The sequence below is a fragment of the Rhinoderma darwinii genome, chromosome 11 (assembly GCF_050947455.1).
Source record: "Rhinoderma darwinii isolate aRhiDar2 chromosome 11, aRhiDar2.hap1, whole genome shotgun sequence".
Classification (NCBI taxonomy): Eukaryota; Metazoa; Chordata; class Amphibia; order Anura; family Rhinodermatidae; genus Rhinoderma; species Rhinoderma darwinii.
The window spans coordinates 54,582,042-54,595,662 of record NC_134697.1 but is presented as its reverse complement, the minus strand read 5'-3'; the positions used below and the strand labels follow the sequence as shown (position 1 = coordinate 54,595,662).

Here is a 13,621-nt window from a genome sequence, read left to right as displayed (position 1 = left end):
TTTTACCAGAGGCAGGGCTTAATAGTAGGCGGTAAAATTACAGTGTATTGTACCAGTGATCAATCGTCTGCTTGTTCAAGTCCCCGATGGGAACTAAAAAAAAGAAAAAGTTTAAAAAAACATCTTAATAAAGTTTTGTGTAGTATACAAAAAATATTCAAAGTTAAAAAAAACCTTATCCATTTTTCTCCTAGGAGTTGCAATTATTTTTCCAATTTCACACTACAAAGAAATGTTCTTCAGTTTTCCAGTACATTTTATGGTGCATTAAATGGTGCTAATAAATATGACCACTTATCGCGCATAAACAAGCCCTAGTACGGCTATGACGATGCAAAAATAAAAAGGGTTATGGCTTTTGGAAGGCGGGGAGGAAAAACCTAAAATGAAATACAGAAAAATGGCTGCGGTGGCAAGAGGTTAAGCTTTCTTTTCAGTGCTTCAACTCCGTATTGGTTAAAATATCTTATATGCTATTCTTCCTTTCCCTCTGTGATTTCTGTAGTTTGTGGTTTTGCTGATAATTCAGTTTCTTTTTATGTTTCCACTAGATATTGAGGGATGTCAGAACAACAATGGTGGCTGCAGTCACAATTGTGCGCCATTCAGTGATTCATACCAGTGTCTGTGCCCACGGGGGCTTATCCTGTCTGAGGATAACCACACATGTCAAGGTATTGGAGAAAAAAATCATTTTGTCATATTGATGTTTTACGTACTGGTAAATTAGTTTTATTTAATGTTTCTAAGCTATATTGAATAGAACTAGTTTCTAAAATTAAGACATGCATCAGCATGCTAAGGATTTTGTGTAAAGTCCTCCATTGGTTCCAAGGCCACAGATCAGGGCCGTGTTTACAGCTCATATTGTCATAGGCTCCGACACGATGTCCCCATTTAGTCAATGGAGGTTATGTAACAGTACGGTTACATCAGTTTTCTCAAATAAATGTACCAAAAAAAATTATTCCATTAAAAATGTATAGAGATCCTCTGTTACTTTAGCCGACATAACATTTTTAATTTGCGTCCTGGAAAAGAGGCAGTCACCTTCCAGTTGCATGCAGATTTATTATAATATTCAAGAGTGATGGTGAACAACACTAGGCAACGCCTCCTGTTCAATAGCGTGAATTGTATTCCCCAAGATTCATGTGCTCTATTCAGGAATACAGTACACATTGTACCAGAATACTAATAAACCATATGCTAAACTATATAAATAATACATTCATACAGTGACTAAATAATAACACATTACAAGTTTCAAATGGCATACAGTGACTAAATAATTCCATTATACAGTTACCATATAGTGTTGAGATGCCAGTTCTCCACAGCGCCCCTGAGGGTATCGTCTCACTGCACATTGTACAAGCATCCAACTCTGATTAGATACAGTCACTTGCAGGATAAATTATGATGTTCAGTGACTCACAGGTGACGTCTCTGATTGGAGTCATTCACTTTCCTTTTAGCTCTATCCCGCCCAGACATGACCGCTACTCCCGGCCACCACCCGCACTCTGCAGAGTTGGTTGCCAAGACATCTGTAGCTCTTCACTTTTGAAGAACCTTCCTATAATCTATAGCAACACAAACTCCCCATAATGCTGCCCAATTTAAAGGGGTTTCTGTGTTTTTTTTTTGTTCATCTAGCCCTTTTATTCATGAATAATAAGAGAACTTTGCAGTTAGATGTTTAAAAAAAAATGCCCTGCACCCCCCCACTTCATATGAGCATTGCACTGGCGCACAGGTCCGTACATGCTACCTCTGTCTCACTGTCTGTGCAATGTACGGGACACCTGTACATTGCACAGAATGGGGGGTTCCTGCTGCGGCCACAGTGGGGATAAACTCTATGTGCAATCTACAGGTGTCCTGTACAATGCACAGACTGTGAGTGGGGGTATGTACGAACTGGAGCATTTAATTGGAAAGCTGCTGCTTGCACAAATAATGTCTGCTTCTTCTCCAAATACTGTGTTGACCCCAATAGTGGGCATGACTTGCTGTCCAGTGCACTCAAATAATGTACTGCTGAACTAATAGTACTGTACAGATAATTTCTCCCAAAAAAATAGTGCCATAAGTATTATGTCCTTAAATATAGTGGAACACAAGTAGTGTCCCTAAAATTAGTGGCATCCCGGTAGTGTCTACGCAAAATGTTACATAGTTACATAGTTACATAGTTACATAGTTACATAGTTAGTACGGCTGAAAAAAGACACATGTCCATCAAGTTCAACCAAGGGAAGGGAAAAGGGAAGGAAAAATTTCTACACATAGGAGCTAATATTTTTTTGTTCTAGGAAATTATCTAACCCTTTTTTAAAGCCATCTACTGTCCCTGCTGTGACAAGCTCCTGCGGTAGGCTATTCCATAAATTCACAGTTCTCACTGTAAAGAAGCCTTGTCGCCTCTGCAGCTTGAACCTTTTTTTCTCCAGACGGAGGGAGTGCCCCCTTGTTTTTTGAGGGGGTTTTACAAGGAACAGGATTTCACCATATTTTTTGTATGTGCCATTAATATATTTATATAAGTTAATCATGTCCCCCCTTAGTCGTCTTTTTTCAAGGCTAAATAGGTTTAATTCTTTCAATCTTTCCTCATAACTTAAATTCTCCATGCCCCTTATTAGCTTCGTTGCTCTTCTTTGTATTTTTTCCAACTCCAGGGCATCCTTTCTATGAACTGGAGCCCAGAACTGAACTGCATATTCTAGATGAGGCCTCACTAATGCTTTGTAAAGTGGCATTATTACATCCCTGTCCCGCGAGTCCATGCCTCTTTTAATACACGACAATATCCTGCTGGCCTTTGAAGCAGCTGATTGACACTGCATGCTGTTATTGAGTTTATGATTTACAAGTACACCCAGATCCTTCTCAACAAGTGAATCCGCCAGTGTAGCGCCCCCTAGGACATATGATGCATGCAGGTTGTTGGTACCAAGATGCATAACTTTACATTTATCTACATTAAACTTCATTTGCCAAGTGGACGCCCAAACACTTAGTTTGTTTAAATCTGCCTGTAATTCATGAACATCTTCCATAGTCTGAACTATATTACATAGCTTGGTGTCATCTGCAAAAATAGAAATAGTGCTATTAATCCCTTCCTCTATATCATTAATAAATAAGTTGAATAATAGTGGTCCCAGCACTGAACCCTGGGGTACACCACTTATAACCGGGGACCATTCAGAGAAGGAATGATTGACCACAACCCTCTGGATACGGTCCTTGAGCCAATTCTCAATCCAATTACAAACTATATTTTCTAAACCTATAGTCCTTAATTTACCCATTAGGCGTCTATGGGGGACAGTGTCAAATGCCTTTGCAAAGTCCAAAAACACTAAATCCACAGCGGCCCCTCTGTCTAGACTTCTGCTCACCTCTTCATAAAAACAGATTAGGTTAGTTTGACAACTTCTGTCCTTAGTAAAACCGTGCTGGCTGTCACTTATAATGCTATTTATTGTCACATAATCCTGTATATAGTCCCTCAATAGCCCCTCAAACATTTTCCCCACGATGGATGTTAAGCTTACTGGTCTATAATTACCCGGGGAAGACCTAGAGCCCTTTTTGAAAATAGGCACCACATTTGCCCTGCGCCAGTCCCTTGGCACTATACCAGTCACTAGAGATTCTCTGAATATTATGAAAAGGGGGACAGAAATAACTGAACTAAGCTCTTTAAGAATTCTAGGGTGTAACCCATCTGGTCCCGGAGCCTTGTGCACATTTATTTTATTTAATTTAGCTTGGACCATCTCTACATTCATCCAATTCAGTATATCAACTGATATATTAACAGCACTGGCACCGGCTACATCAGCTGCTCTTTCTTCTGTTGTATATACAGAGCTAAAGAACCCATTTAGTAACTCTGCCTTCTCTTGATCCCCTGTGATCAACTCCCCATTACCATTATCTAGGGGTCCTACATGTTCAGACCTTGGCTTTTTTGCATTTATATGCTTGAAGAATTTTTTAGGATTTGTTTTACTATCCTTGGCCACCTGCCTTTCATTTTGTATTTTTGCTAATTTTATTACATTTTTACAGATTTTATTAAGCTCTTTATATTTTACAAAGGCTACAGCTGTACCCTCAGATTTGTATTTTTTAAATGCCCTTTTTTTGTCATGTATTGCCCCTTTCACAGAAGGTGTAAGCCATGTGGGGTTTAATTTGAGTCGTTTATACTTATTACCTGTAGGAATAAATTTTGCACTATAATAACTCAAAGTAGATTTGAAAATCTCCCATTTATCATTTGTTCCATTATTTGACATTAGTTCTTCCCAGTCTATATCCTGAATTGCAGCCCTCATCCTGGGGAAATTGACTTTCTTAAAATTAAATGTTTTTGCCCTCCCAGCCTGCGTTTGTTTTTTACAGTATAGGTAAAATGTAACTATATTATGATCACTGTTACCGAGGTTTTCACGAACATTGACATTCCCAACAAGATCTGCATTATTAGAAATGACCAGATCCAACAGAGCTTCACCTCTAGTCGGGTCTTCCACAAACTGGCCCATAAAATTTTCCTGCAATAGGTTGAGGAAATGTCTCCCCTTTGCAGTTGAAGCCGAACCATGACACCAATTAATATCCCGGAAATTAAAATCTCCCATTATCACTACAGTACCCGCCTGTGCAGCCCGCTCCATCTGTTTATATAGCTGAACTTCCATCTCCTCAGTTATATTGGGGGGTCTATAGATTACACCAAAAGTAATTTTTTCAGTGTTTACCTCCCTTTCTAGTTCCACCCACAAGGTTTCAACCTCCTCACAGTCTTGACCCACTATTGTCTCTTTCACACTCGCCTTCATATCACTTCTCACATACAGACATACACCACCACCTTTCCTATTTGTCCTGTCTTTACGAAAAAGTGTAAAACCCTGTAGATTTACAGCCCAGTCATGTGAAGAGTCCAGCCATGTTTCAGCAACACCAACTATATCTATATTTTCTTCCAGTATCAAGGCCTCCAGCTCCCCCATTTTGCTTGCTAGACTTCTGGCATTTGTGAACATACACTTTAACTTGCCTGTCAGTTTTTCACTTTTATTATCAGAAATGTGATTTGACATTAATCGGTCCTTTTTATTTACACTGATGTTTTGTAACGAAAGGATCTCCTTATCTTGTTGTCTAGTCCTCTCCCCACATTCTGTTTCTCCCCCCACCAATATAGTCTGACCCCTCTCTAACCTGGCTACCCCTTTTTTTTCTACATTGACCTCCCTCCTCAGCCCTAGTTTAAATACTCCGCCACCCCAGCTAGAATTCTCTCCCCCAGCACAGCGGACCCCCTTCCATTTAGGTGCAAATCATCTGCAGAATACAGTTTGTACCCCAATGAAAAGTCAGCCCAGTGCTCTAGGAACCCAAATCCTTCTCCTCTACACCAAGACTTCAGCCATGCATTTAACTCCCTAAGCTCCCGCTGTCTTTCCTGTGATGCGCATGGCACAGGCAGTATTCCTGAGAATACAACCTTGGAGGTCCTTCCCTTCAGCTTGTAGCCTAGTTCTTTAAAATTATTCTTAAGGCTCCTCCACCTACCATTTATTCTGTCGTTGGTACCGACATGGACCACGACAGCTGGATCATCACCAGCCCCTCCCAGCAATTTGTCCACCCGTTCCACCACATGCCGAACCCTGGCACCAGGGAGACAGCAAACCATTCGGTTGAGGCGGTCTTGGCGACAAATTATTCTATCCGTCTTCCTGATTATAGAATCCCCTACAACTATCAATTGTCTTGGCTTGCCTGCATTACCATCCCGCCGACTACTAGCTGGGCTGTTCTCCCGGCTGTTAGGGAGATCAGTATCCACTAGGGCTGCCTTTTCTGAGACTGACACCCTCGCATCATCACCCAACCTGGCAATTTTGCTTGGAATGCCAGAAACCGGATCGGCCTTCCTTGTCTTTGACCCCTTTCTACTGCCCCTAACTACATTAACCCAGCTACTTACCTGATCCTGCTCACCCATGTCATCACCCTCCAGTTCTAACCCACTAACTGCATGCTCTGTGAGCAGCAAGCTCCGCTCAAAATTGTCTATCCTCCTCAGTGTTGCATTCTGCTCCTCCAGATCTCTAATACGAGCTTCCAGGTGAACAACATGCTCACATCTGCCACAGAGATATTCACCCTGGAACTCCGGCTCCAGTCGTGTATACATATGACAAACTGTGCACTGAAGAAAACCTCCAATCTTGCTATCCATTATCCAAGTTACACCAAAACAGCGAACAATTGTCAAAGAAAAAGAAGAGTACTTACTGGGGCTTCAACTCCTCTTTGCAACTCCGGTTTTAGAACTCCACTTAGTTCACAAGCCACTTAAACCACCAAGCTCAGAAAGAGCAAGCTCAAAATGAGGTCTGCTGACTAATTTATACCACCTGTGTCCAGTTAACCCCTTCCCCCTCGTCAGCTGTTCAGCTGGAACGAATCTGCAAGGGAAAAAAAAAAAAAAAAAATTTACAAATTTTTTTTTTTTTTTTAAATTGTGTGAGTTTTTGCTATCTTCTATTTGCTAGCAATCAAAACAGATTCACAAACACAGAAATACAGCAACACAATACAGAAGTACAGCAACACAATCCGGTTTTAGAACTCCACTTAGTTCACAAGCCACTTAAACCACCAAGCTCAGAAAGAGCAAGCTCAAAATGAGGTCTGCTGACTAATTTATACCACCTGTGTCCAGTTAACCCCTTCCCCCTCGTCAGCTGTTCAGCTGGAACGAATCTGCAAGGGAAAAAAAAAAAAAAAAAATTTACAAATTTTTTTTTTTTTTTTAAATTGTGTGAGTTTTTGCTATCTTCTATTTGCTAGCAATCAAAACAGATTCACAAACACAGAAATACAGCAACACAATACAGAAGTACAGCAACACAATCCGGTTTTAGAACTCCACTTAGTTCACAAGCCACTTAATCCGCCCGATAATAATGACACTGATGTAGTGCCCCTAAAAATAGTGCCAACCGTGTAGTAACTCTCAAAATACTGTCCCTGAAAATAATGCCCCCAGGTAGTGGCCTTGAAAATTTGTCAGCCTTGTTTTTTTTTGCTCCTGAAAATAAAGCCAGTCGTGTAGTGCCCTTAAAAATAATTCACCCTAAAAAAAATTCCAGCCATGTAATGCCCCTAAAAATGCCAGTCATGTAGTGCCCCCAAAAATGTGCCAGTCATGTAGTGCCCCTGAAGATTTGCCAGCCATGTGGTGAAAAGAATGACAGCCATGTTGTGCCTCTGTAAATAGTGCCAGCCATGTAGTGCCCCTAAAATTGTGCCCCCAAAAATATTGCCAGCCATGTAGTGCTCCGGAAAATGTTTCAGCCGTGTAGTGCCCTGGAAATTCTGCTATACATGTAATGCCCCTGAAAAATTGCCTAGCCGCAAATATGGACCTGCCACAGATACTACCAGACACAGCAACGCTATAAGCGAATGCCGTAGTTGTCATAGCATTGGATTCTTTTCTGATAGAGGTTTGTGCCAACATCCACTGTCATTTTTGTCTGATGTTGCTGCATGGGCTGCTGTGTTATGCTTGTATAATGCTGGATGTCTTCTTCCCAAGTGAATAATATAATCTTTCACGTCTTTGGTATTCTTTGCTTAAGCTGATACACACGCTGACTGTGCACAGACTTTGTTAACCGCACTTGTCATTCTCAATGTGTCTTGATGTGAAAGTCATAGGATAGGAGACCATTGACCTGTGGAAGAGAGTCAATGTTCTGCTTTGTTACATGAATCTGTCTGGCATTGAACATTTAATTCTATCGCTAATAAGCACCAGGGATTCTCATAGTAGAAGGTGATAGAAGTAATGGAAACTGCATTTTCTAACAGTGTGACCTGATTCTTTCTGGTTCTCTTTCAAATTAGAGAGATGGAGTTTACAGTGAAGGTTAAACACTTTCTTATTCTTCACTACTTTTGTTTTTCAGTTCCAGTGGTATGCAAGCCAAGCTCCATAGAGGTCTCTGTCCCGAAGGATCTAGTTGGTGGACTTGAATTGTCACTTACCAATTCCTCCTGCAAGGGTGTTTCCAATGGCACCCATGTCAATATCAACTTCAACCTGAAGACTTGTGGGACAGTCATCAATGTGTGTAACTGCTATAGTAACATGAACATGTATTCTCTCTCTCTCTCTCTATTCGTATGCTCTGTGGGCCCTGGCCTCCTTGTGATCTGAAGCAGTTTCTCTATATTCTTTCTTTCTCTTATCAACCAGCTACATCTATGTTCTTCAGAACCTTTAACATAATCATAGTCATTGTAATTGATACAATAGTTCCAATTTTAAAAATCATGTATTCCTTCAATATGCCTGTACTCAGGGTCATAACTATCAGGAGTGCAAAGGTAGTAGTCACATCATGGTTCTGGTGCCCACAGAAGGAGACACCAGTACTATAAATGGTGCATGGTAGGTAGGAGGCCCTGATACCGGTTTTGAATTGGGGCCCAGAAGCTTCACGTCACACATCTGCTTGTCCTTTTTATTATTAAGGTTTATATCAGCATTTTTTAAATCATATGTTCCCATGTGGGTTACTGTAGGATGGTGGGAGACAGGAACAGGAGAATGAGTCCCCTTCCACAGCCCCTATTGTACTATTACCTTACTAAAAATGGGTGAATATCTTTTAACGTTCTCCATTTTTATTGGGATATTTTGTACAGTATAGTAGGATAGTAGTGTCCCGTACCTGAAACGGCTGAGGTTCAAATTTATTGGGATTGATCTTAGATGTAAGTTTGGCTCAATTTTGCAAAGTTTGGCTCAATTTTGCAAACTTTACTGACTTTCCTTGCGTTTAATTATTTTTTATTATTTGCAGGTAGTAAGCGATAAGATCATTGCTACCAACCTAGTCACTGGCATGCCCAAGCAGACCCCAGGAAGCAATGGGGACATTATAATTCGTACAAGCAAAATTCTTATCCCTATAACATGTGAGTTCCCCAGACTGTATACCATCACTGAAGGATACGTGCCTTTTCTTAAGAACACACCGCTGGAACTTATAGGTCGCAACAGAGGTATCTTCCCCTTCATCCTGGAAATTTTCAAGGATAAGGATTTTGATGAGCCTTACAAGGAAACTCTGCCGACACTTAAGCTCAGGGACTCCCTTTATTTTGGCATTGAACCTCTAATGCGTGTAAATGGACTGGAAACCCTAGTGGAGAGTTGTTTCGCGACCCCAACTTCCAAAAATGATGAAATCCTTAAATACTACCTCATTAAAGATGGGCAAGTATTGAAATAACTTATTATTATAGTATATATGTACTGTATTATAAATGTAATACTAACCATGTTGATGCTTGAGACTGATTTATAGTTTTATATAATGCTAATACATGGCCGCTAAACAGTCATATACTATACATGGAAAAATGTCACATATCAAAACTAATGCAGTGGGGCAAAAAGCTCCATAGCAACTAGACTAATTATTTTTTAGCTGTCAGAATTTATTTGTCTAATTTTTCCTCATGATTACATTTTTAAATATCCCTGTTCAGTAGAAATACCTGGTGGTGGTGTTGAATTGTTTTGCATGGATATGTTCACATGAGACAGTTTTCAAAACATTTAGTATTAGGCCTAGTTTACATCATTCCTATTTGACTATGTTTGACATATAAATCAGGGAAAAGCTCCAGAAATATACATTAAACGTAGGCTGTGACGGATGCCCTGACTGTCGCCTCCATCCCCATAGATTATATTGATATCTATTAAACAAATATGTCATGAACTGGGGTTGTGAGAGTTCATGACATATCCATTAAACGGATACCCTTATATGCTATGAGTAATGGGTGCCACTATTGGGCATCGGCATAACAAAACTGTCACCCATAGACAATAATAGTATCAGTCGAAGGTATAAGTCATGGAAAACTATTAAAAAGTCCATGCCGTATAAGTTATACGGATGCCAGTGACATATGCCGTACAGTCGCATACATCACCCCTAGGCTCCGATATTAAAAGAAAGTATACTGCGCGGTAGACTATTTTTATGGGATCCCATTGTATGGAATAGTGTAGTCTGCTTTCCCGATATTCGCACTAAATTCCCCTACCAGTGAGACCGGATTGGAAAGAAAATAAGAGATAATTCTCCACAACCTCTAGGATTCTGACCAAATAAGAGTTCAAATATCAAATAAAAAGCTATTGAATCTTTGGTTGTAATTTTGGGTTTCAGATCAGGTAGAGATCTTTATCGAGCAGCCACCGTAATTGAGACACAACCTTCCCTGGTGCTAATTCAGTATTCTAGATTACGGGGTTGATGGAGAGGGATACTGGTATTCTGACAGATCCCACACTGATAACGAAAAGGAGCGAGAGGCTTCGTACTTATGATCTCAGGTGGCAACCAAAAAGAAGTTCTAAAAAAAAGTTGTAACTCAAGGCATTTGGTGAATTTTTCTGGATGTTTAAACCTCATTGACTTCAATGGGGATAAACACAAGCCAGAAAAATTGCCTGTAAAGATTATCATAGTATTTACATTTGGTGGTCAACTACATCCACGCACCACAACATGGTTGACAAAAGGAAGAAAAAGGATGGGGGAATCTGAAATTTTAGTTTTCTAAATATGTTGTTTCTTCTCGTTTCATTTTCAGATGTGTCTCAGATGAGGCTGTAAAACAATACACATCTAAAGATCACCTTTCCAAACACTTTCAGGTTCCAGTGTTTAAATTTGTGGGAAAAGATAACAAGGTATAGAAGCTGTTATATAAATCTTAATAAAAGATTCATTATTGGCAATGTAAGGGGTATATGAATGAAGTAAGGATTTATGGATATAAGCCACATGTACGTTGCTTGTTACTGGAGATGTCATTTATTTAGAGGTACAACAATGCTGAGCTGGAAGAATATTAAGAAGTTGTTTTGTACCACATCATGGCTACATTTGTTTAGTACTTCAATGGACACCGTTAAGTAGGACTGCAAATAGGAGGTCAGCACCTAGGAATACATTTTCCTCAAATGATAATTAACTTATTAAACTGGAAATGATAATAACCGTAGTCATAGAAATAGCAAAATCCGTTTCCAGCGGTAGGACAGGCATTGCTGAATTTAGAGCATTTTTTAATTACAGTTATTAGATTTAACTGTATAACTGAAGAAGAACCCATTACTTTGAGGTCTCATGTATAATGACCCACATTAATTTAGGATACAAGCTTGGTATTCACAGTGTCATTGAGTTGTAAAAAGAGAAAATTCTGCATACGAGAAGACCTCACAAGTTATAGTTTACATTTTAGGTCAGTGCTTTATAAATAAAAGCTTTTTTAATGTCACAGACTTATAACTGAAGTAACTCCATTATGCCCCTGAGCCAGGGTGGCATTCTTCCTCAGTAATATTAGCAGAATCCATTAAAGGGGTCGTGTGAGAGTTAAGAGAATTAATTAGCAACTGCAAAAAAGTATTAAAAAAAAATCCCAAAAAACAGTACTCACTCGTTTTCCCATCTCAGACATTTATAGAATATCCACAGGATATCGAGAGCAGGAGTCACCCCCATCCTGCCTGGCGAGACAGCTGCCGGCCGCCAAATCCAGGCCGGAACTAAGTGGAAAGATGGTCATGCATGTGCGGTGCTTTCTCCATTTTGTTCTATTGGAGTAACGGAAATAGCTAAGCAAGTGTCTCCAGACAGGACGGGGATCGGATGACCCCTGTTCGCAATTTAGGTGTGGGTCCCAGAGCGGGGACCCACATCTATTAGACATTTATGGCATATCCCATATTTATGCCTTAAATGTCTGAGATGGGAATAACCCTTTAAACCCCCTGCCGATGCTCTGGTGGTCCCCAGCAGTCTTTGTTTACGATCCACGTAGCTCAGCAGTCATATTCAGTGCTCACTGTCATCCCCACAGTATTTAATGCCAAGCACCCCCTATTTGAGTAGGAAACCCCGATATTGAATTTTAAAGAAAGTGCTTTGTTCGGACAACTGCCAAGGTGTGCCCACCCAAGACCAGCTGTTTGTGGTGACTTTGCTACTGGGAGTTCACATAATCAGCTACTATTGCAGAGATTTGATCTAAATGGACAGCCATTACTTTCGGAGGATACTAGTAGTCTTACAGAGCTGAGAATTTAATTGGTTAATCACAGGGCACCTTTCCCATGACCTAAACACTAGTAGCTCATATATTAAGAAATTCTTAGACACCCCCTTTGATTATGTGTAATACTAAAATAAACTATTTTGGTCCCAGTAGAATAATTTTGATTTCGTCAACATTTATACAATGTTTGGATGACTCGATTTGAGCTGTTAGGTCTTTTATTGAACGGGCTAAAGACCAGAGTTGTTTTTCAGATGTGTGAAGTGTTAGGCTCCCATTTAGTTAGTGTATTCTAGATAATAGTTGTTAGCTGTGGGTGTAAAGGTCGGTCTTTATACGTGAGATATGATAATTAGCTGCACCATCATCAATATTTGAGGCGTAAATACTAACATAACTATACTGGGCAAACCGGTGCAGTAGAGGAAAGTTGCATGTGGCTGAATTCTGGAGCATTTGATAAATTGCTAATAAATACCATCTTCCCGTTGTAAGAGGAATGCGGCAAACTAGCTTACAATACCACGCTTTAGTATATAAATTATTTCTGAGAACTGCAGGAGGTTCTATCAGTCTTGTACTGCTTAAAGGGTTTGTCCTGGATTTGAAAAAAAAAAAAAAAAATCTGCTTTTTTTCTTCTTCTAGAAACTGTGTCCATAGTCTATAGACTCTATATAATATTGCTGCTCATCATCATCCAAGTGAATAAGGCTGAGTTGCAATACCAGACACAACCTATGTAAAAGCGTGGCAATGTTTCTAAGAGTGGCAAATCGTTTTTACCAATCCTGAACAATCACTTTAATAATGAAAATACTATGATTGATTATCCCACACAGATACCACGTGTATCAGTTATACGTACAGCCCTCAATACCGTAATCTTATATAATGAAAGACTAGATAAATAGTCTCTATTGCAATTTTGGTCTGTATTGTGAATGTCACATTCAACTCCAAAATACAGTGAATACATATATAAGGATACAAACTATCAGGCTTACCGGACCACAGACTGGTATGAATTGGTATGTAGCCAATTCACAGACCTTTTTCGAGACATGTTTTCATCCACTATGTATGTTGGGATCTTTTGGGCTTTATGATGATTATTTTCGACTTTAGTTGCTTTGTTTTAGTGTAGAGATCTTTGACCACTCAGGAAAGACGTGATTTACTGAGTAAACCTTTACTAGATGCTTGACTTGCATTCTATGTTTTTAATATAATAGAACCAGATCAACGCCTATATGTGTGTACCCTGGAAAGAGGGAAAGTATTATCTCTTCTATGATATCTTTGTGTATAGACTAGTAGACTGTGCTTTAAAATGTATCATTGGTAATCAGAAATTTTTGAATTGCTGTCTATCCTGTTATATCCTCCTTGAATTACTTTTTATTTTGTATATTTTAAGGACACGAC

The 13,621-nt window shown here is 39.6% G+C and overlaps 1 protein-coding gene across 1 annotated transcript in view; it reads left to right on the top strand.

Annotated features, from left to right (window-relative positions):
• Positions 1–13,621, top strand: part of OIT3 (oncoprotein induced transcript 3) — a 30,833-nt gene that overhangs the window by 15,290 nt on the left and 1,922 nt on the right. The window contains exons 5-8 of the mRNA XM_075841545.1: positions 552–674; positions 8,013–8,173; positions 8,913–9,328; positions 10,723–10,822. Coding sequence (XP_075697660.1) covers positions 552–674; positions 8,013–8,173; positions 8,913–9,328; positions 10,723–10,822 — 800 coding nt within the window. The remainder of the gene's footprint in view (positions 1–551; positions 675–8,012; positions 8,174–8,912; positions 9,329–10,722; positions 10,823–13,621) is intronic.